We start from the raw sequence: 22,628 nt of genomic DNA, 5'->3' as shown, positions 1-22,628 counted from the left end.
GAAACTCATGGATTTAGGAGGGTATCCCTTCATTAGCTTACGTGTTTAAATCATTACCTTCTTAGTCATTTGAATGGACAGTTCCTTTCAGTTTTAAACAAAAAAAAAAAAACCCTTAATTTCTGTGAATTTGATAACTTGCTGAAGAAGCTTCCTGCTCTTTTTTAGCCAAGTTGATTTTCAAAGCCTGGCAACATATGTTCACACTTGTAGTTTCAGCTGTGTCTGAACATCTAATACATTTTGTCTGCCTGAGGAGGAAATTCACTGTATGGTGGTTAAATACGAGCAAATGTAGTATTGTCTGTCCTGTGCTGGTTGTCGCTCTTACCTCTCTCTGTAGCACAAGCTACCTATGCGTAAAATACGAGCAAGTACCTATTACAGTAAGAATAAGTATACAAGTGCAAAAGACTACACCTTATTCTTCAAAGCGTCGGAAAAGTTCCTGCAGTATTTTTTGAAAACCTATGTTGTTAAAAATCTGGAATCTGCAGCCATCATGTGAGGCCAAATAGACTTCTTCAGCTTTTTTCTTATCTGAGGTTGTTGACCTCAGGAGAGGAGGAGAAGGTTACAGGGTCAAAGTCTTTTCCTCCTTGGAGCTTGCTGCTTGCTAGGAGAGGGTTGGCTGGAAAATAGATGTTTTAGAAAAAGGGTTGAGGGTCATGATTTTAATTCTGTTAGGGAACAGCTGGTTTGAGTTTCTTTCCACTTCTATCTTCCCTCCCTTCCTCACAAATCCATGGAGAGAGAAAAATTTGTTCAGAGGAAAGCAGTAACACAAAAATAAAGGATTGCAGTATTTTCATGTTTAAGATAGATCGTATTTGTTATAGGACTTCACATTAAGAGAGAGAAGAGGAAATTATTAAAATAATTGAAATCCATTGTTGTTTCAAGCATTGAATTGAGATTGATCTAGAGTGCCAGAGGTTTATTTGTTTTCCTGCCAAAAGTTAAATTGTTAATAGTAATGTTCTAATGCTTTTTCTGTTGGACAAACAATATGCATTACTATTTTTAATTTAGTGATGGACAAAGCTAATTATGAACGTGCTGTGTTAGTTTGCATACAAGTCGTTGAAGAAGGATGGTTTAATTTGGCTTATTTCTGTTCAGATTTTCTTCATCTTTGCATGCTGCTTTCATGCACTAAGACCAAAGCGAGAGAAGGAAACTCACAACTCTCAAATGAATGGCAAACTAGAAACAGATTTTTCGTCTGCGCTCCTCTGAAACACTGGCCTCAGGCTGTGTTGGTGTGTGGCTCAACAGCAATCAGAGGTCATAATTTCATTGGCGGTTAGCATCAGGTTTAATTTTTCTAATATGTTACATTTACCAAAATGTCTGGTTTCAGTTACACTTATGCACTGACTGAATCAGCTTTGAGCAGCATGATGTTTTAAAGTACCTGAAAGGCTACAAGAACATTTATGGAACACATATGCTAATTGTTTTTAACCACTTTCCTTTCTAAACACAAAAATGTGTTTTTGGAAAGCCATTTAACAGTAGTAGCTAACGATGGTGTGCATTTATTCTAAGAAATGAGCACAAGGAACAGGTAAAATAGTTGTTTTAACAAGACTGCCATCTACTGATTTCCACAATTAAAAATGTCCCTGATGAGTAGATTGTTCATAGTTCTTTATAGCTTTATTTTTGAGATTTCCAAGATCAAGAATATTATATATATAAAGTCTTTCTGTTGCCTTAGGAATGCGACCAGGTTCACATTGACGACGTGTCTTCAGACGACAATGGTCAAGATTTAAGGTACAAGAGAACTGAACAAGATGAAATGCTGCTTTGCAAGTTCCTTTCTGGGAAAGCAATGAACAGCTGTAGCACTTACACTTATAGTAGCCTACTCTCTTTTTAGCTGTCTTAGCCTTTGTAACCCAGCAAAGTAAGTAGGTGGTGGTTGAACGTAGCCTGTTGCCTTTTGTTAATCTGGAGGTTTTCTTATCTCTGACTAGCACCTATAATTTCGGAACAGACGGCTTTCCTGCGGCCGCCACCAGTGCGAATTTGTGCCTCGCGACAGGGGTGCGTGGAGGAGTGGACTGGATGCGAAAATTGGCTTTCCGTTACAGACGAGTAAAAGAAATATACAACACCTACAAAAATAATGTTGGAGGCAAGTGACTCTGAAGTATATAACAAATATAGGCAAGGAGTAGTAAAAAGGAATAACTTTTGGTTTCCATTCCTTTTTTAACATGGTAGTGTTTAGTGAGCTGTTTAGTTTGCGGTGTGTGGAGAATTGTCTCTGAGCTAATGAAAACAAAGGAAAATGACAGAACTTTACTTAATTTTGATGCAGATATGCCCTTATCTACTCCACAGGTCTTCTTGGTCCAGCAAAAAGAGAGGCTTGGTTACAACTAAGAGCAGAAATTGAAGCTTTGACGGATTCTTGGTTAACACTTGCACTGAAAGCACTCACCCTTATTCATTCAAGGTGGGTATGAAGGATATGGGGTAGTTAGGAAACTTTAGGATGTCTGCTGATGATCTAGAAGAGGCTGCCTGGTCTGGTGGGCAAAATGCTGAACCTGGAGGACCTTCTTCTCATTTCTTGTTCTGATCTGACCATGCCACTCTGTACCTTGCTCTCCTGTAAGGTAGAAAACAAAACCCATTCTTTGTAAGTGACAAGAACAACAGTGAGGGATTCTGATGGGAGGGGTAAAGTTTTCCTTGTTCTGTTTTGTTTTGTTAAAAAAGGATGTTTGCATTTTCTCTTCCATAGGACAAACTGTGTGAACATTCTCGTAACAACTACTCAGCTAATTCCAGCTCTGGCAAAAGTCTTGTTGTATGGACTAGGCGTTGTATTTCCCATAGAGAATATTTACAGTGCAACTAAAATAGGTGAGCTGTTCTTATAATGTGGTGATATATTTGAAGCTATAATTCTAAATAAAAAGATATTATAGTCTATATTTTTTCCTTACATGCATTTACTGCAGCAAATGTAGACATTAGGAATATCTGATCTCATGAAATACTTCTCATGCTAAAGCATCCTAAAAGTGCTTTTCAAATGTTTGTCATGATCCAGCACAGAAAGCTTCATATAGCTCTATTAATGCTGCTGCAGCCTCTGTTAGGAGGAAATATAATTCCTTTTTTTTTGTCATCATTTCTTTAAACTGTGAGGCTATGTAGCTGTTGAGAAGACTTTTTAGTAGACTGTGAGTACAGAACGCTGACGTCTCCCCAGATTAGCAGAAGAAATTCTGTAGAGGTAAACCCTAGCTCCATTTGTTTTCCTGGGCTCTGGAGCAAATTTTGGTAAACAATTTACTAGGAGCAAGAATGTTTTGCTGCAGAATATAATTATTTAAGTTCATTTATACTGACTGTAATAAGCTTCAGCCGAGCAAATGTTTATTTCTGTTTTCTGGTTCAATATAAAAGATGTTATTCTAGGTATGTAGAAGTACATAGGACCAGATGGCAATGGTGTTTGTAGTTTTTAATGTAATTGGGACATATCTGTTCTGTCTCAGATTCCCTCAAAATTGTGGGCTACATGAAACATTTTTCATGTGTTCTTAAGTGTCTATAATACAAGAAGCTTAAATGGCCAAGAAAAAATGGTGGGTTGTTGTTTGGTTTTGTTTTTTTTTAAAAAAAAAAAAAAAAAACTTTGTTGAGAGTTTTATGTAGAAATTCTAAAGCATTATCATAAAAGATTTAAAACTATTTTCTGGATAGAAATGTTATAGTATAGTCTGTCAAAACTTTAAAGTAAATTAAAACTAAATTATAATACTTTAAATACACATTTTGATTAAAACATATTTTAATAAATGTTCACTTGTGAATTCATGTACACAGGATAGAAGGGTGGTTTTTTTTTGAAAACTGTGTTCAGTCACTGACTGTCATAGGAATAATGAGATTTTTGTAACATGACACGATTCATAATTCTCAAGCTCTCTTTCAACCTTGTTAGTGTTGGAGGTTTCTTACGCCTGACACTAGTGTTACAGGGTGTAATTGAGTAGTTTGGCTTCTCTGCTGGCTAGAAACCTTTTTTTTTTTTTAATTTCTAACCTATTTGTTCTTACACTGGTATTGTTCTGTAGCTGAAATAGCTATTTTGAAAAACAGATTTTTCCTGTTGCTTGCTGTAAACACACAGGTAAGCATGTACTGTGACCAGTCTGAAGTGATCTTTCAGAGTGGGCACATTTGAGAAAAGTGAAGTGTAACCATTCTTTTGGCCTCCCAGTACCTGAAGCTTCCCAGTATTGGTACCTACATGTAGGACTGGAACACTGGGATCATGTCCCTAGATCTGTGCAGTGGAGTAATGAGCCATGTAAATGGCTCCCAGTGCAGGATCAAGGACCTTGCTTGTGTATTGGGTTACAGGCATTTAAATCTAAATCTTTTGGGTGACCTTCTAAGTCAAGATACTACTGTTTCAGGAGCTGTGATTAATCTTGTCACAAGTTGTGGAGAAAAAGCTAGAATTTCAACTCAGATTCAATCAATTTGCTCAGTTCAGGGTACTGGCCATAAACAGCCAGTAGAGAATTCTTCTGGTAGGGAAATTCTCCCCGAAACCTGTCTCAGATTAGAGAAGGAGACAAGAAAGGTGATACTGCAGACCTCTAGTACCCTATGTCTACCGTGGTGTGTATACTAAAGGACCTCATGGAGCAGATTTTAAGGTTGCCTGACAGCTTCTGTGGTGGGAGTAAAGCTGCAGTCAGCCTTGATATGCCATCCTGCGGGAAAGGCTCTTCTCTCCCAAGAGCTCTAATTACATATATTCAAAGTGTTGGGGAGATCCCTGCTAAAGTTATTTATTTGATGTCATCCCATCACCACCTATCCTAAATAGTCTTATCTTTTTCTTTCAGGAAAAGAAAGTTGTTTTGAGCGAATAATTCAAAGATTTGGAAGAAAAGTAGTGTATGTTGTTATAGGGGATGGTGTCGAAGAAGAACAAGGTGCAAAAAAGGTAATGGCCCTTTTTCAGTACATGTTGATTTAAAGAGTCTGAAAGCAAAATTTTATTTTCTTTGACATGGGACAGCATGCATTAACATATGGGTTTTGTATCTTTGCTTTATGAAATATGTTTTGACCATATCTAGCAGAAAGCTGCATGAAACTATAGATAATAATGTGCCCTGCTGTTCTCCAGAAGACACATTAAGCTAGCTATGTATGCTTGATGTATTTCAAAAAGGAGCCAGAAAATGGACCCCAGCTTTTATGCCAAGAACTAATAGTTCTGTTTTCATTGGCATCCCAAAATACCAAAATACCACATAGGATGTTATGAATATAAGCAAAAAATGGCAATTCTTGATGATTAAAGGCAATGTGCTATTTGACTATATGAAATAGTTATATGTCACACCTTTAAAAGGTACATAGAACTCAAGCAGGTATACATAAATTTCAGGTTTATTGTGCTTCTATAATTTGGATTCTGCATTCAGGTAACTACTTGTGGCTTGTCCTGCATTCGTAACCTCAGTTAACTGAGCAGAGGATATTATTTGAATATGTCTGTGTTATTTTTTGCTTTCCTCTGGGAAGAAGGGAAAAATTAACTTTTTTTTTTCCCCCCAGTGTAGAGTAAGCTCCATAAAAAGTAATGCTTCCCACTGACAAATAATAGGCAATATTCCTAGCCTTGCTATTCTACACATGTACAGCAGATACAGAGTCTTCACTTGGAGGAATGAGGCATAATATTGGCTATTTGACAACAGGAGAAAGAGTAGGAAAATGGGCATTTCTGTTCTTGCTTTCTTTTACAGGTAAATTGCTTTTACACAGCTGCTTTTGTAGCACAAGACTCCCTGTGATACTTCTATATCTGTTTCCACTGTAACTTTCTAAATTGGAGAAGTGAAACTAATTAGTCCGCATGGCATTTTGACAACCGCTGACTGGTTTTGCTTCATGAAATCTGGGTTTTGTGCCCCTGAAGCATTGCGGGGAGGTTCCCGCTCGTCCCAGCACTTCGCAGAGTCTCAGTTTCATATGGCCCTTTGGCGGACTGATGGGAATAGTTTGCTTCTTTCTCCTTCAGAATGCCTTTCATCTTTGTGGAGAAATGCTTTCTCGCTGTAAATGATTACATTTTAAAAGCTGCATTTAAGATCAGGGGAAAAAAAATTCTTCTCTTTGTTCCTTTTCTGTTGCTCAGTGAAATAGTGTTGTATATGATAATGGCAGGAGTAGTCCTTTTGGTAACATTATCTAATTCAATGCTTTTTTCAACAGGAAACATGATTCAGAAAAGCATAAGAAAAAGCCTTTCCAGTCGCTAAGAGGAGTAGCAGTATAGAAAGTTCCTTTGTGCCATTACTTCTGTGTATTCTTTCTCGGTGGAAGGAATTTTCAGATTCAAAGCATGTTAGATGCTCTGGATTAAATTATCTGCTGCAGCAATGCCAGAGAAGTCAATAAGTAGACCAGCAGCTCTGCCTTTCTGCAGAAACTATTAATCTGATTAAGGCAAATGCTTCTGTGATTCTTGTCCTGCTTCTTACTCCACCAAAAAGAGCTCACCATTTCATACTATGAAAAGCAGGACTTGCCTCTTCAGTTTTGGCTCTTGCACCCTGCGAGAGCAAGAACTGCAGTGCCTTGTGGTATGAGGAGCTGTTCCTAAATCAGATGATGCCTTTTTGGTCATCTGCTCCTCAGGTTGGTTTTAGGGTTATTAGGAGGAGTGAGCATGGGAATGCACCCTAGTGTATGCTGCGCTTCACTTTAAAGATGTATGTCCTGTCTAAGGAATAAATGGTATTGCTGTATTAGAAAACAGTAAAAGCCTAGACCTTCTCTGGAGGGTGTGCAGACAAAACAAGAGAAGATTTACCCCCGCAAAAACACTCAAAGCCCATCAATCCAAAGTGGGATAACTGCCCCATGATGTACCCTATCGCCTTGCTTATGCCCTGAACCTTTTTAGCTGGTTCTTTCCTACCTTCCTTCCCATCAGCACGTTGGGTTTTGTGGTGTTCTCAGGGCAGGGACAGCTTTTGTGTTATCCCTTTGCACAGCACTTTGCTGAAGGAGTTTGGGCTGTGGTGAAGCTCTTAGTTTATGTGCATCTCTTTACACTACTTAGAGAGTAAACAGTACACCCTTCAAGTAGCACTTTGTTGATTACATGTAAACTATAATGGGTATTTTAAGTGAGCATACATATTCAAATTTATTTAATTAGAGAGATTTCTTTATTCTGTGTTTGTTTAAGTGAAAAGAGCTGAACTTCCAGCTTAGGAGGTAAGAAAGTTAAGGTTTGTTGTTAAAAATAATTTACCAATAATTTATCAATTCCTTCATCATAAAACAAGATTTTCATTTCTGTCCTTCATTCCTGGAAAATCCTGAGTCAATATAACAGTAGGAAAAATAAGGAACACATTTAAAATCTTGTTATTATTGTGATGATTATAAAAATTCAATAATAGAAACTTTAATTCTGTTTAAAATATCAGTACTCTTTTGAGAAACATTTTTAGGATAGACTGTTTTTTCATAAAATGCTTCTTTTAATCAATGAAAATCAATACAATACACTGAGGAAACCATACGCTCTTACGTTTCATGTAGCACAGGACAAGCCATGGTATCAACACCTTTGTTTAGCTGTCACTTCCAGCAAAATATTTTATAAGACAACTGAAATTCTCGGGACATTTGCGTTGCAGCCTAAGGAATAATTGTACTGCTCTTGATCAGTTCAGCACACAGCCAGCGTGGCTGTAACGCCAAGGTTCACGCGGAGGTTGCTACCTTTGGATCAGCTTCCCCAGGAAAAGAGGGAAAGGAGGGGAAAGAGAAACCGGTGTGAGAGCCGAGGGCTGCTCAGGGCAGCTGCCATGGTGACACAGCTATTTGCAGAATAAGTTTCTGGGATTTTCTGCCAGACACTCCATTGTCTTGGCATTTTGGTTTGTTTTGCTTTATTTTGTGGTTTAGTTTGTTTGAGCTCGTCTTTTGCCTTTGGAGACGCAGTCGGGAAATACTCATAAGGCAGAAAAAACCCAGCTCCTGAGTTTTCCTGCTTAGCAGAATCCTCCAAAGGATTTCTAATTTGCAAGAGGAGACGAAGGAGAAGGCTCTCTGCACTGAGAAGCTGGATTTTACATCAGGTGATTCAGGATAGCCTGATTCGGCTTCTCCCTTTGTCTCCAAAATGGTCATACTGCCTCAGAGGGAAATTGGGAGGAAAAATCATAAATCTTTGTGGAGCAATAAATAGAATATAAATGGGTATCCAATATGCCACTGCTTTCAAGCTCACAGTCACACTGTGCTGGTCAGATTTGGGGTAGGAAGTAAAGACGACCGCGTAGCAAATCTGGCAGGAATACAACAAAAATACTGTGAAAGATGACAGAAACTGATGAGTTTTCGATTCAAATCCATCACAAATCTCAGGAGTAAGGTTTTTTTATAAATACGTATCCATTTAAGGGAAGGAGGGTAGTCTGCACTTTTCACTGTTGCCATCAACAAATGGCTTTGTTTTGCATGTGTATTAATGGAAACAATTTATTTTCTTGAATAAAATAGTTGACATTTTGTTCTTTTAGTAAATATATACTAAAAATTGCTTCTATTTCCGAAATAAAATACCTTTATGTTTTTAGGTTATTTAATAATATTATAATTATTAGATTTACTAAATTAATTTCACTTTACAAGCTTTTTACACCAAAACTGAATTTGTACTTTTGCCAGCATATTTCATTTCAAAATGTAATAAAAAATAAATTACAAAAAAGTTCTTTGATGTAATTACCAAGTATCATGTTATTAAATATCTACAAAACGATTCATATTTTTAAAATACAAAAGCTTCATATTTACTTGAAAGATATTGAAATAGTACACAAAGTCATTGTTCTATTACCAGTCTAGATGCACATTTCTCCAATATGCAATAAGAAAAGTTTTCTTGTAGTTTTGTCAGATACTAATGCATCCAGTTACAACGCCTGTTTATTAGCGGCAAGCATTTGTCATCCATTCTCCCGCAGCAGTAAATGAGATAACATTTTTCAGTGTGCTCAGAACAGAAGACACATGTTGTACATAACATGTGTGGTAAGTGTTGGCAGGGATGGCTTTCTAAAGGCAGTATTTAGTAAATATATACACAGAAACTCTTGCTCGATCATTCAGTAAGAAAAAATGTACTTCTGTCTCATGGGTGTGTTGCCACTTTTGAGAGGGCTGAGTAGTTGTGGGTAAACAGAGCATGTTCATACAGGAATAATGTATGTGGTTTTCTATGATAATTTTGTTTCTTTAAATGTTTTAGTTTTTTACAATCATTTGTTTTCTTATATAAGGTGAAAATATTCTATATGCCCTGTGAACACACGTGCTTATATATGGGACTGTATGTACACACACAACTAGATGCATGTAGATATATAGAGATTTGTATCGAGTTTTTTCCCCTCCTCTGAGCGATGCAGGCTGTGCAGTGGGGTCAGACCGATAGAGATCTGAATCGGCTGCGTTCAGCTGTGCAGAGAGCGTCGGTGCAGATTCCAGCCCCGTGCAGCCGCCGCGTTCTTGGCATGCTTTATTTCTTGGGAGTGTGCTGCTGATCTTTTGACCTATATACAGTTATAATCCTGAGGTTTACACAGCCTCTTTGTTTTCATAGGACTCTCCAGAATCGTTCCACACCTCACTCCTATATCTACATGGAGTAAATGGAGGTACGCTTCTTTCACAGACAGGCATAAATAAAGCAGAGGACACTCAAGTGAATTTGGAATAGAAAGATATAGCCAAAAAAATGACCACTTAAAGTTTTGGTTTAAAGTCTGACCATAAACAGCTGAGGGTAATCCAAAACTCGATATTGCATATGGGCAACTAGCAAGAATCGCTGTGATTTGTTTTAGTAGAAGCTAAACCTTCTGTTAAATCAATCAGCGTCTTTAACTGCCCTAGCTGCCTGGTGTGTGTACGCTCTGTGATGCTGAGGTTGTTACTAGGGAAGCAGTATAATGCTGGAGCTGCATGAAGTGGAAGCTGGAAGCCAAGAATTTCTTACTACAATTCTCCCTATTCATTAGTTTGCTGTATGACCTTGGAGGGCGTCCATGTCATTGACTCTTGGCTTCTGCAGAGACACTACGCAAAGGCAGGTGTCCACCAAACTCTTCGCCACGCTGCGTCTTAGGTATGCTATTTACACCTCCCTGAGCCGGTGATTGAGGTAGAGCTGGTGCCAAGCTGACTGAGAAAAGCAGGGAGCTATGGCTGATGGGCAGGGAGAGCAGGTAGGTCCTACCTGTTAGGGGTCTTGTGAGAGAAGAGGGGAAGTGCAGCTGCTTATGAAAAGGGAGGCAGCACTGCTGAGCACCGCCGGCCAAGTGCAGTCCGCTGGCAAACGCTGCACAGATCTGCTGCAAGCACAAACCTGTGCCTGTTTGTCCTTGATGTAACACCCCTATCAGATATTATAAATTCTGCTAGGAAGATCTTGCAGCCTAAATAAGAGAGAGGTGCACAGAAGCCTTTGCAGAGTCTGGAGAACAGCATGACTAGGAATTTCTATTCTGTTTTGCTCTTGCTGGTTCATTTCCTGCTGCAATAAATGAATCTTTAGGAGAGATTTGAGTTGGAAAACAGTAGTGTCGAACCTGACAGAGCGCAGAGGATAGGCTGTCGGTAAAATATAACAGCAAAGACACCTGGGACATGGAGTTGTAACTGAGTGATGTAATGGCATCTAGTTTCTGTTACTGGTGGAGTGTAGAGACGGTACAATGGAAGTCTAGATTGAAGATGTAGAAACAGTAGGTGTCATAGTCAGTGTTTAACACTTCCTTCTTAAGGAAAGGATTGATCTGTGAAAGTGTTTTGGAAATATCATAAGCATTTTTCCAACAATATCTCAGTTGTCTGTGAATTACTTTGTTTGTTCATTTTGTTCTTTCCATAAGCAGCCATTGGTCATACAGTTAACATCAAGCTGAGATTTAGTCAGCTGTTTCTCAAGGCTTTGTAACAATGTAGAGTAAAGTGAAGCAGAACAGAAACCCTTCAAATGGTGCGTCCTTATGGGTCATTTTATTTTTTTCCTGAACAAATTTCTTTGCTCTAAAAGCTAGACATACTCTGAATGTGAGTAGCTGTTGATGCATCCATATCACATTTTAATTTAGATCAGGAGTGTCATATAGAAGCAGACGTTCCAGTCCTTCCCCCTCACTATGCTTTGACTAACAGCCTGCGCTGGTCTTAGGGGAGGGGAAAAAAAATAAAATAAAAAAAAAAACAAAAAACAAAAAACCAGGATGGATTTCTTCTGGATAGAACCAAAGAACAATATATTGTCTAGATGCTCATCAAATGCTTTGCAACTGCTAGTGGGCATTTTTTCCATGATGGCAGACTAGAGCTATCCTGAAGTGAAAAACCCTGAAAATTGGCCACTGGGTGCTCAGCACCACCTTCACTCTGCTGACCCCTCTAATTGTGCAACTCTACTTGCTAACACTTGTCCTTCATCGGGTGCATGCTTTCCAGATTCCTTTCAGTGCTCCTTGCTGATCACGTATGACTCTTTACTCTTGTTTATTAATATGAGTTAATTCAGTATTCTCTTCTCTGACTCTCGCAAGAGCAACAGAGACTCTGTTTCTGGTTGTTCCTTAAGAGTTGCCATTTGACAGATGGAGTTTTCTCATGGCTTTCAGTAGAATTAGGAATTTACTCAGGAAGTGCTGAAGGAGGATGAAGAAGCCTCTCTGAGAAGCTGTAGACACAATGCTTCGGGAACTCAGAAGCTATTGTGATAATAAATTCCTTGTGGTTTACCTCCTAAAGATGCCAGGACACAAGCTGACCCAATGAAAAGGTGAACATAATCGTGTTAGCCTTCAGAACATTGGTGAATTGAAACTATTTTCCCATGGGATTTATAGAATATTTTCCTGACAAAAGCTGATGGTTATCTTTTTCTTATCTATGCAAAAATTCTTGCTGACACTATTAATCCCTGGTTTAGACTATAAAGATAGTTCATAATCAGATTTTTACCCTTCATGGATGAGGTAATGTGCTTTTTCCTGGAATTTGTAGTTTTGGTTTATTTGGGTTCTTTGCAAATGTATTTATGCTCCAGACAGTTGGTTTTTGGTTTGTTTGGTTTTTTTACAGCTAATAGGAAAAAAATATGTATTTATTTTAAAATTGTCCCATATGGAAAAGGTGTTTTAAGATCAGTGCTAACAATGAGCGATGTTATACAAACCGCTGGGATAAAATTCCTTCATAGTGATGTGAGCAGCACATGAGCTATTCTGAATCACCATGGCTATGTTCTTAACTCACCTGCCAGGGATACTACCACAAGTATATAGTAAATAACACTTTCACTCCCTTTAGTTTTTTTGTTTTTAATCAAGTTGTGTTCCCTTCCTCAAACTACCCACATGCTTCATGTATAGGTTATTTTTCTTATTTTTTTTCTAGGAATAATATTTTCTTCAGCAATGTGCTGAAATCTGTTTTTCTTGTAAAAAGATGAGAAACTCCTCTCTTCCTTATGATCTCCTGATGTTTGCTGTTGCTCCTGTTCATAAATAGATTTGCTATTATTAAGAATCTATGCTGAGGGGGTGTGTCAGAGAAACCAGAGATAAATGTGAAGAACTCGAGGTTTTAAGAGCCCTTTTTCTCTCCTCACAGTGTTCCCTTATCCTTGCGAAAGACAATGGGTGGGTCTAAATACCAGAATGCTTGGGGTTATTTTTACATGTTGTCTGTGCTGTTCACAGCATGCTATGCCGTTTTGGAGGATCTCAAGCCACTCTGACCTTATGGCCCTTCACCATGCCTTGGAACTGGAGTACTTGTAGCAGCTCAGCAGCACTTTGAAACCCCAGAGCCTCCTTCTGCCCGTGGACGAGATGCCTGTGTCTTGTGTGTCAGCATTGGACTACAGAACTTTGTGATTTCAACATGTTGACGTACAGCTGCAATTGGTCTTAACCCCTGCCCTTTCAGTAAATGGGGGAGCATGTCTTTTTCTTCAGAACAGCTGTTGACTCTGGTACTGCAAGTCCAACGAAAATAAGCCATGTAAATGTTTGAACAACTCATCTTTACCATATTTGCTACCAAAAAGAAATAGAGAAGGAAAGAAAAACAAAAAGGAAATAAAAGGTTCATACCTGTGAAGAAAAAAAATAAAAAAAGGACCTGCAAATGCTTTGTAGTTTTCAGACTCTTCAATGTGACACACAGCGTTTCTTCAACACAGCAAACTTGATTGCACAATGAAGACTGAGATTTTTCAAAATACCAGTGGAGTAATTTTCTTGTAAAGAAGGTTTACTTTTTGGTTTCTCATGCCCAGGGTACTCTGTACATCTTTACTTATTTATGAACAGACTATATTTTGACATCATATAACTGAGGATATGTATAATAGGATTAAAGGCTATTATAAGCCTTTGCCTTATGGTACAGCAACTACTTTTGATTTTAGCACATTACAGAGTAGTTTAAAATATGTCTAATTTAAACTAATAGGTACATCACTGAGACAATCGTGTACAGGAAGAATTTTTTGTGTAAATTTGTAATAATGAATGATTCTTTTACATATTGTTAAGGTAAATGCTATTGAAAGATAGTAATGCCTTGTTGGTGAAGAATGAGGCCACATGTGCACAAACTGTTGTGCAGTGCCTTATCAATGCGTTGGATATAAATATGTAGATAATGGATTTTTTTAGATAAATTTGTCAAGACCAAAAGCATGGATGTCAAGTGTCAATAAGAACTGGGTTTTTTTTCTTCTCAGCTGTTTCTCTACATTTTTCTTCTCTCACCTACTCTGATTATGAAAAAAATGTTTTCTTTCCCCCCACAAAGGAAATACAGATAAAATACAACTGAAGGGAGTCCTTTGCTGTCTTCTGTTTCCTCTTTTGAAGTTAACATATTAACCCTTTTTTAAAGTCTTGAAAAATGAATTAGCAGATTCATTTCATAAAGAAATAGAGAAAGAACAGAAATATATTTTAAGAGATGACTTAAACTGGGATCTTGGTACCAAATAGTTTTTGTCTCTTCCAAAAATGAAGGCAACTATCATCATCATTATTTTTAGAAATTAGAAATGGGAATATTTTGGAGAAATTAAGAATACTCGTATACATTTAAGTTTTTTAATCCTCTTCCACCAGGAGTCAGATTTTCCTAAGATATAACATCCATTGCCGGCAATGGAAATACCGAAATAGTTATCACCAAGGAGTTAAAATTTGCTTTTGTCTATACCCATTTACAGGACTAACTTAGACTGTGTCTGTCTGTGACTAGTGACTTTTCTTGTCTTGAAGGCCATGAGCTACTTGGTCAGATAAACTGTTAGTCTGACTTTCGGCTTGAATTGTACCAATTCCCTTTAACCAGTTTGAATCTCTTCATTAAAAAGAAGCCTCAGCTTTGTTGAATCATTCTCCAGCTTTTCTTCTTGTTTTCTTTTGCTAAAAACACCAGCCTTCAAACAGCTACCTACGAAACTACAAAGCACCAATGTAGCTACACAACAACACCCTTCCCTATTGGAGGAACCGTATTGCTGCTAGAATTCAATGTTTGTGGATTACTTTGATACCAACAGAGATGTTTTTACCCTACCAAGACTTGCACATGTGCTTTACTTTACCCAGTATGAGCACTGGAATTCACTCAGTACTCACATACGTACGTAAAGCACATTGTGGGTAGTTTTTAGAATTGAGACTATAATTAGCCTTTTTTTTTTCCTCAAGCAAAATAGACAGTGATGGGGGTTGGTTGTCTTTTTTTTTTTTTTTTTTTTTTTTTTTCTCTTTCAAGTTTGAGTCACTTGCAGACTGAAAATAACAAACAGTTTATCTGGGCCTTGTTGTACAAAAAGTGTGTTGTGTCCACAAATGTGTACAGAATTTTTCTTCATTGATTTTGTTCTAAATTAATAAAATTGATTTGTGAACGTATTAATCGATTGTCTTGTATGCAAGTCTATTATATTTCTGCCCTCTAAATCGAGAATAAGGATACATCTCTCATCTCTTCGCTGTCACAAGGCAGAAGTTGTTCACCCGCTTCTGCCCAGCTGAGACATTAAATAGGATAAAAAGTATTTGCACCTAGTTCACAAAAGGCTCAGTTAGATGGGCGGCAGTTGTTTGATTAATCAGCAGGAGCTAGAGAAGGTCATCGCAGAATAGAGACTTGGTGCATGATGTCCTGGAAATGTGTGCCTAAGTGACTCATGGGAGTAAATGCCTGAAGATTAGGTGCCACAATGCTTCTGAGTGTCATCCGAAGCAATCCATGTGCTGAATGGATGAGTTCCCTTGTTCAGATTTCTCACTCGCAGGCTACAGCAAGTCTCCCGTCCTCTAAGGATCTACAGGCCTAGACGTCTCTGGGAATTCAGGACAGGTGTTTATCTTTTGCAAGCACGGACCAGGGCTGCCCTTCACATCAGTGGAAAAGTGACAGTGCCCACCATTTTATAGCATTATTGTAGACCCATGAAGTATCGGTCCAGAGTGTGGGTTTGATTTGCTCTTCTAAGGAGAGGGAGGGGCATGCTCAAACCAGCATCTCGCCTTCCACGAGTTTATCTTAATTATCAACTGTTAGACTAATCCTCCACTCCCTCTGGTACTGCCATGCTACACATGCATGTGTAGTACAAAGGGATTAGTTGAGCCAGAGACTGCAGAAAATAAGTCAATGAAGTAAAGAATTAGTATGGCTGCACTGAAAGGAAAAGCAGGATCAGCTGGGAGAAGAAAATGTGTCTATCAACCATGTACGGTTATTTTGCAGTGGCTGGTGAAGTGGCTCTTCCCTTCGCCCATAAGTGAGGGCCTTGAATGGAGGCTAGCGGGCACTTGTGCTCACTTTCTTGTCTAGTGAGACCTGGGTTTTATTGCAACGTTGTGGTGCAGCTTCAAAAGGAGAGATGGACAGTGCTGCAAACTAAGAAAGGCATGGCTTAATCAAGTGTGGGTTTGTGTCTTCTCATAGAGGAAAAGGCTTAAGTCAGCATTACTTCTTTTTGAACAAATTGTGCCATTATAACAGTAGATGGAGTGCATTGCACCATTCCCTGCATGGTGTAGAGTTAACAGATGTCTCCCATGTTCTCTGAGTAAGTTGATCCTGCTGGTGTCTGAGGTGCTAGAAGTACCTGACAAGTCAGGCCCTTAGGAGACTTAGGAGAAGAAATGTCTACTTTTCAACTTTCTGATGACCCTGGGAGTGAGACAGGAACCAAGACAAGGCATACATAAAGAGGTGAAACAACCAAATGCAAATAACTGAGCTTTACAAATCTGGTGCGTTTAGGTAACGAACAGGATGATAGTTTCATTGTAGGGTCTGCCTAAGTCTGACTTTGGGTGACTTGAATTCTTTCTGTATCTGGAATTTAGCATCTCCCTCAGCCCTGTGGAAGAGGAAAATAACCTGAGTAAAAGGTTACGGGCAACAAACTAAGCTGTAGTATCCTCAGCCTCCATGTGCCAAACAGCTTTCCTTTCTTGTATCTTCAGCACTTTTGCCTTTCCTCCAACAAATGTCTACTTGGGTTTTACTGCAGTGTAGCTTGCTCTTTAGCAGTGCTTGTTGCAAGATCTCCAGTCCCACTGTGTGTGAAGGACTCAGTTCCACTATGCCACCTGGTGCCAGAAATTGTCTTCCCTTTGGAAGCGGCTTACCCTCAGAAGGCTCAAAGTGGAGTTTTCTCTGTTACAGAAACATTGAACAAATTCTTCCAAACAGTAGAACTTTGGAAGAAGCATAGTGGTTATAATTCCATGAGGTTTTGCAGTTTGCTTCTGCAAATGATAAACAAAGCCTCTGAGGTTTGTTATTTATTTTCATTACTGGGCTAGAGGTCTCTTGGGACTGGAATGCCCTTGCCAACTGGCCATACTTTTAAAAGCTGCCTTTAAAGCTATCTCCTCCCCGTGATGCACGGAATGCAGTGCTCAGGTGTGCTCCTGAACTGCGCATGAAAATGCACTGGCTGTCCTGTTGAACTTGTTTTGGAGGTTTTGCTGTTTAAGCTGATGGATGATCACACTGTTTTAAAGACATCCCCTTTCAGCACTGCTTCTAATCTCAGACTAGTCTTAAACCAAGAACATGAGTTTTTAAGTGTTGCTTAACTCCAAACATTTGCTTCCAGAACCCTGGAAGGCATGTAGCTAAGCAATGTCTGATATTATCGATGGAGGCTATGTAGCCTAAATATTCTACACTGTGAATCAGCTTCTTTGATACATGAATACACATACTCATATTAAAAAATGTTGCCTCAGGTCCCTGATTTATTTTAAACTTTTGCATCTTAAAATGATTATATGTACAGTACAATTGCTGGTTTTGAGGCAAAACAAGCCAGATGCAATATATTGTTCTGCTGTAATCTATTAGAACGTTGAGTTTACAGTGGCAAATCACAGTTAAAGCTTTACAAACTTTTACTTAAAATGTGAAGATGAAATTGAGCTTTTTGTTTATATTTCTATCCCTTTCTTTTAAAGATGCCAACCTAACAAGTGGAAGCAAAACCAAGACCAACCAAGGAACTGCTTCTACGTATTGGGCACCACCACAGAAGTTGGATGCTAGGAGTTAAATTATGTCCATATGTTTTCAGCCTAACACAAATGGTGCTAGTCCACTAAAATAGGCACCTAAATCCCCTCTGAAGTCAGTTGCTTTCTTTTCTGAGTCTCTCAATGCTCAGAAAATTAATTCTTTTTTAAGGAACTTCATATGAAGATCCTACTTAAATAAAAATCTTGTAGGAAAGCAGGGATTCATATCAAGTGGAGGGCATCATGTTGTGATGTAGGTAGCTCATAAGCTTGGGGTCTGCTTTTTAGAACGTCAGTACTGCTTGCAGTTTCCATTTCTTAGGTGCTCACTGATAACAGTGTTCAGCTGTAATAGCTTTGGTTCTAGGAATAAAACACACCAAAATCATTAGAGCTATGTAACTTCGAGGTACTGCCAAGAAAGTAAAATTAATAATAGTAATTATTATTATTTATGATGTCTGTCATGACTGAAAAGCATGCTCTGTGAGTCATATCTTTGCCTCAAAAATGCTTGCAATGCAAGCTAATAAAATATTGCTAGAAATTATCTTTTGCCTTTTCCCTCAAATTTCTGCTTCTCTATGTTGCAATTCTTGAATCCTGCCCTACAACATGAGTGGAGGGTGGGTGTCAAGAGACATGTTGCTTTGTGTCATATGCTAAGGGAGAGGCACTGATCCTGTCCTGCACTGATCTCCCTCTGTTCTTCATCAAAAATACCATCCTGCTGTCTTGTGCCAGAAAAGGTCTAGAAGAAAAAGATGAAAAGCAGGGGAAAACAGTCAGCTCCCAGGCTGAAGAAAAAGGGAGAGATGTGAGTGTTGCAAGGCTCCAAAGAGAGTCAGCAGGTAACCAGTGAGGGTCACTGAGCAGAGCACTCAGCACTCCCAGGTGGCCTCCCAACAGCTGCCCAGTGCTCTGCCCTGGGATGTAATGGGGCAAGGGACTGGTAAGAGGCCCCACAGTCTCTTGGTTACCCTATCCCGCCAGCTTCATGGTGTGGATGGCCAGCTTGGCCTGGGCAAGGATGACAAGGACATGCTGTAAATCAAGATGGACCTCAGAGGAGGAAGGTGTAAATCAAGAGGAGGGTGGTTGCAGTCCCTCTTCTGGCTCCTCCTGAACCTCTTGCCCTGTCCATATTACCTCTGTGCAGCTGCAGCGTAGTTTCTCACTATGTGCCAGGAAAGCCACAGCGGAACATGGAAATCTGTGGGATATGTGTCCTGGAGTCCCTACCCACCGTGTTGACTGTGTGAACCTATATATATGCACAGGCACATATATGTATATGATGCCAAGCTTGGTTACAGCAGCAGAATTAAAATGGTGTGTCATTGAGTTTGTTGACTGACTGACTTTAAAGCAAATGGTTTGCAATAGAAAACACCTCTTACTCTAATTCTCCAGCAGAGCTATGAGACATAAATAAAACTCTTACTTTTGCCTACCTAAATCATACTTTATAGCTGTTTGTCGGCATTTCGTGTTAGTGCAAATAAAATTTCACATTCTGATATATTGGGGGAAAATATACTTTTCATTCTGTACTAATATTCTACATTACCATTTCTGGGTTTAAAGTGGCTATTAGTTCCTACTAATGGTGGCAGAATAACAGCAGAAGGAAAACAGAAGATTTGGATTTATCCAAAGGAAAATACAGCTCTGCCAGCTCTCATAGAAGCCACATGTTGCCAACTAACACCTTGTGGAAGTCAGCCCAAGGCACAAGTAAGTATGTTATTAGCGATCTGCCCTTTCCATTTCTTCACCGCCACTGGCAGTTATTTTGCTGGGAAGAGGTATTTGTGGCTTGGGTTTTGTTTCTCACCCGCTCTCGGAAATCTTTTGCATGGACTGCTGACTACTACTGCCCGAAGGGCTGGCCTTTGACACTGTGCTACTTCCAGTCTTATGTATAGATGCAGCATTATTTTCCAAAGTGGGAACTGAAGCATTTACAAAGGAAGCCCCAGTCTGCTTCATTTTCTTCTTTGCCAATTCATGTCAGATTTGACATGGAAGTGAGGTGAGATCTAGAGATCGCCTTAAACTGAGTAGCTGGGGCTGCAAAGACAGGAGGTATAATGCAGAAGAGGTGGAGAACGGTTAGAAAGACAATGAAGAAAAAGTAATTTGATTTTTAAAATGAGATAATAAAGCTGGGGAAAAATAATTCAAGCAAGGAATGAGGAAGAATGATGAGTTGTCCAGCATGTGCTTGGGCACTACATCTCGCCCCTTGACTGATGATGGCTGGGAGCCCTTTCCTGTGCGGGAGCAGAGGCTGTCCCTGCTGACGCTCACAGCATGAGGTGCCCCGTGTCCTGCATGACTGCTGCTGCTCACCCCCTCTGCAGCACCCTGGGGATCAGTGACCACTCGCACAGGATGCAGGTGACTTTAATCTAAGTCTGCTTTCAACCCTATCGAGCTCTATGTATGTGTTGTGCTCCTGGGAGGCTGCCTGCCGTTAATATTCTGAGAGTCAGAGGATTTTTGTGGGAGTGGAAGAAGACAGGAGAGAGGGAGTGAGCGAGCATGCAGGCTTTCAGAGAAGCACACAAGGATGGTGTTTGCAGAGCAAGAACGCTTTGCCTCTGTATAGCTGCTTAATGCAAAAAACAGAGGGTGTTGGGAGCTGGCACTTAGCTTAGGGCTTCTGCCTCTGAAGCGTGCGCTCACACTGCCGAATTACAGTCGTGCCCTTTGCTCTTCTCAGCAAAATCCATTGAGTGGACTGAAACAGATTCAGCAGGACAGAGTGATGATACCTGTTTTCCCTTCTCTCTGGAGTAAGCAAATGCAGTTCTTGGTACAAAGATGAGGAACTGAATAGAAACAAAATCATTACATTCCCTTTTCCACAATAAAGTCTGTAATTCCAGAAGGGATTATTAACCTTGCATTAAATTCATGTTCCAGCTCCTAAACCTATCTATGCAGTCATTATTTATATGTGACTCACTAAACATTCAGTAGAGCATCTCTGTCATAGATACCAGAGGTCTACTTACACGCCATTTGGTACTTGTCATTAATTTGGGGTCACAGGAGGTTAGGTCAGTAATATCTCCACTACACAACAGGTAAATCCTCTAGGACTGCTCCTGCTATCTTCTTATAAAATGGGAGTTTGAAATTCAATTTAAAAGGCCCAGATTTATCCCTAGTAACAGCCTTCCTGGAGTTCTTTTGTTTTAAGACAGAAAGTATTTGAACAGGAATTGAGAAACCCCCTAAACTATATACTTAGTTCTCTAGAAGACGAGGAAAGCTCATTCAAATAAAATGAAAACAGAAGTAATCAAGGTGGCAATATCCCTTTTAAATAGAAATTATGAGGGAAAAAAAAATTACTGTGAATGTTAGCAATCTTTTTTTTTTTGTGTTCTTACAGTCCAGCTGAAATCCATCCTTCTGCAATCTTTTGGTCCAGCATTTCTCAAATACTTGCTCTTGTGCCACTTGATTCCTCTCCCCATTGCTCCAGTTCCTGTGTGAACCAACAGGTCTGAGATTTTGCTGAGGGTCTTTGGGCATTTCCCTGCAGAAGACCCAAACCAGGAGATGGGTGCCCAGAGCAGGTAACAGAGCCAATATTAATATATTTTTGGGACTGAAGATGCTCTTGTTAGCATTGGCTGTTCTTGCTTAACATAGGAAACAAGCTAATACATCTGTGTGTTAAATGACAGATGAGAAGTTCAGTTTCTGAACTATTTTTTGTAATTTTCTTTCTTACAGATAAGCAAAATTGGAAGTCATTTATGGTGGCTTCTATTGAAGTTAAAAACTAAATTTCCATCAAAACTTGAACATAACCTGTATATTACAAATCCCAGACATAGGGTCACCCGTTGGTTGCTGTAAAAGTTATGGGCATCTGTGCAGATCTGTAACTGTAGCAGACTCTGAAAGCTTATTGGCATTTTTGCTTAATATTTGCTCTTTATTTTCCACTAGGAATAGAAACGAGACAAACCTGATGATTGCTATGGCAACCCGAAGCCAAAGATTTTTCTGAAGACTTTCATTTGGTTCTTGAACATTGTTTTGCTTGGGAATGCAGTTTGATGTTATTTCCTCCTTCCTGCTGAGCAGTCCAAGTCCTGAGCTGGGCCACTGGGTGATGAGAGAAGATACTGACCTCGTGCTTCTTTTTTTTTTTTTTTTTTTTTTTTGGACCACCTTTTCACCCACATTTGTCTGTGAAGAACTGATCTTCTATGATCCTGTCCTTGCCATTTTTACTTCTTCCTGCTGGGTGCAATGTCCTCCTCCACATTAAATAATACCTCAATGTTTTAAACATTGACATCTGAGACAGAAGCCATTTAATACTTCCATAACAGTATATAATACATTTCCTTCTGTTCTGAGATGGAGAATACTGTACCTGAAATGTGCAGAAAAAGTTACAGTTTGAATACTAATATTTTCCACAGGCTTCTAATTACTCTTTCATCTGCACCAAATATAGAGTGATATTCAAACCTTGTGTTGTAGTCTCTGGCAGGACTTTGAATGGTTATGTTGTCTCTGGTCAGATTTCTAAAAACCATTCTAGTAATTTTGAAAACATGCTGGCGAAAGGAGTCTGTTCCACAAGACACCAGTTTAATTCTTAGACAGTGGCTTTCTGCTGAATATTTGTGGTATTGTTCTGAAGTGTGGAAGTACATGGGATTTCTAAACCCTCAGTTTCCTGGTGGGGATAGTTCTGAACAGATGGTTTTACTATCCAGATGACAAACTAATTGCCAATAATTTTGTAGAAATAAAAATCTTATTTGAAATTATGACTTAATTGTTATGTAGAAGAAGAATAGCCTATTGTAAATGCTTCATTGTGTAACATAATTCTGAAGATGAGCTATGAATGCTGCTTTCACATCAGTCAGTTAATTGAACTTTATTAGGCTTGTAGGTGAGATTCAGGGGTTTGTGTGCATTCAGAGGCATAAAGCA

The 22,628-nt window shown here is 39.1% G+C and overlaps 1 protein-coding gene across 1 annotated transcript in view; it reads left to right on the top strand.

Moving 5' to 3' along the window:
• The window catches only part of EYA1 (EYA transcriptional coactivator and phosphatase 1), a 92,358-nt gene extending 77,455 nt beyond the window's left edge, over nt 1–14,903 (top strand). The window contains exons 13-18 of the mRNA XM_086742399.1: nt 1,724–1,782; nt 1,986–2,146; nt 2,356–2,470; nt 2,762–2,883; nt 4,890–4,990; nt 12,813–14,903. Coding sequence (XP_086598525.1) covers nt 1,724–1,782; nt 1,986–2,146; nt 2,356–2,470; nt 2,762–2,883; nt 4,890–4,990; nt 12,813–12,893 — 639 coding nt within the window. The 3' untranslated portion in view covers nt 12,894–14,903. The remainder of the gene's footprint in view (nt 1–1,723; nt 1,783–1,985; nt 2,147–2,355; nt 2,471–2,761; nt 2,884–4,889; nt 4,991–12,812) is intronic.
• Nucleotides 14,904–22,628: the final 7,725 nt, after the last annotated feature.

The sequence above is a fragment of the Chlamydotis macqueenii genome, chromosome 2 (genome assembly GCF_036417535.1).
Source record: "Chlamydotis macqueenii isolate bChlMac1 chromosome 2, bChlMac1.mat, whole genome shotgun sequence".
Taxonomy (NCBI): domain Eukaryota; kingdom Metazoa; phylum Chordata; class Aves; order Otidiformes; family Otididae; genus Chlamydotis; species Chlamydotis macqueenii.
This window is presented reverse-complemented; position numbering and strand designations above follow the sequence as displayed.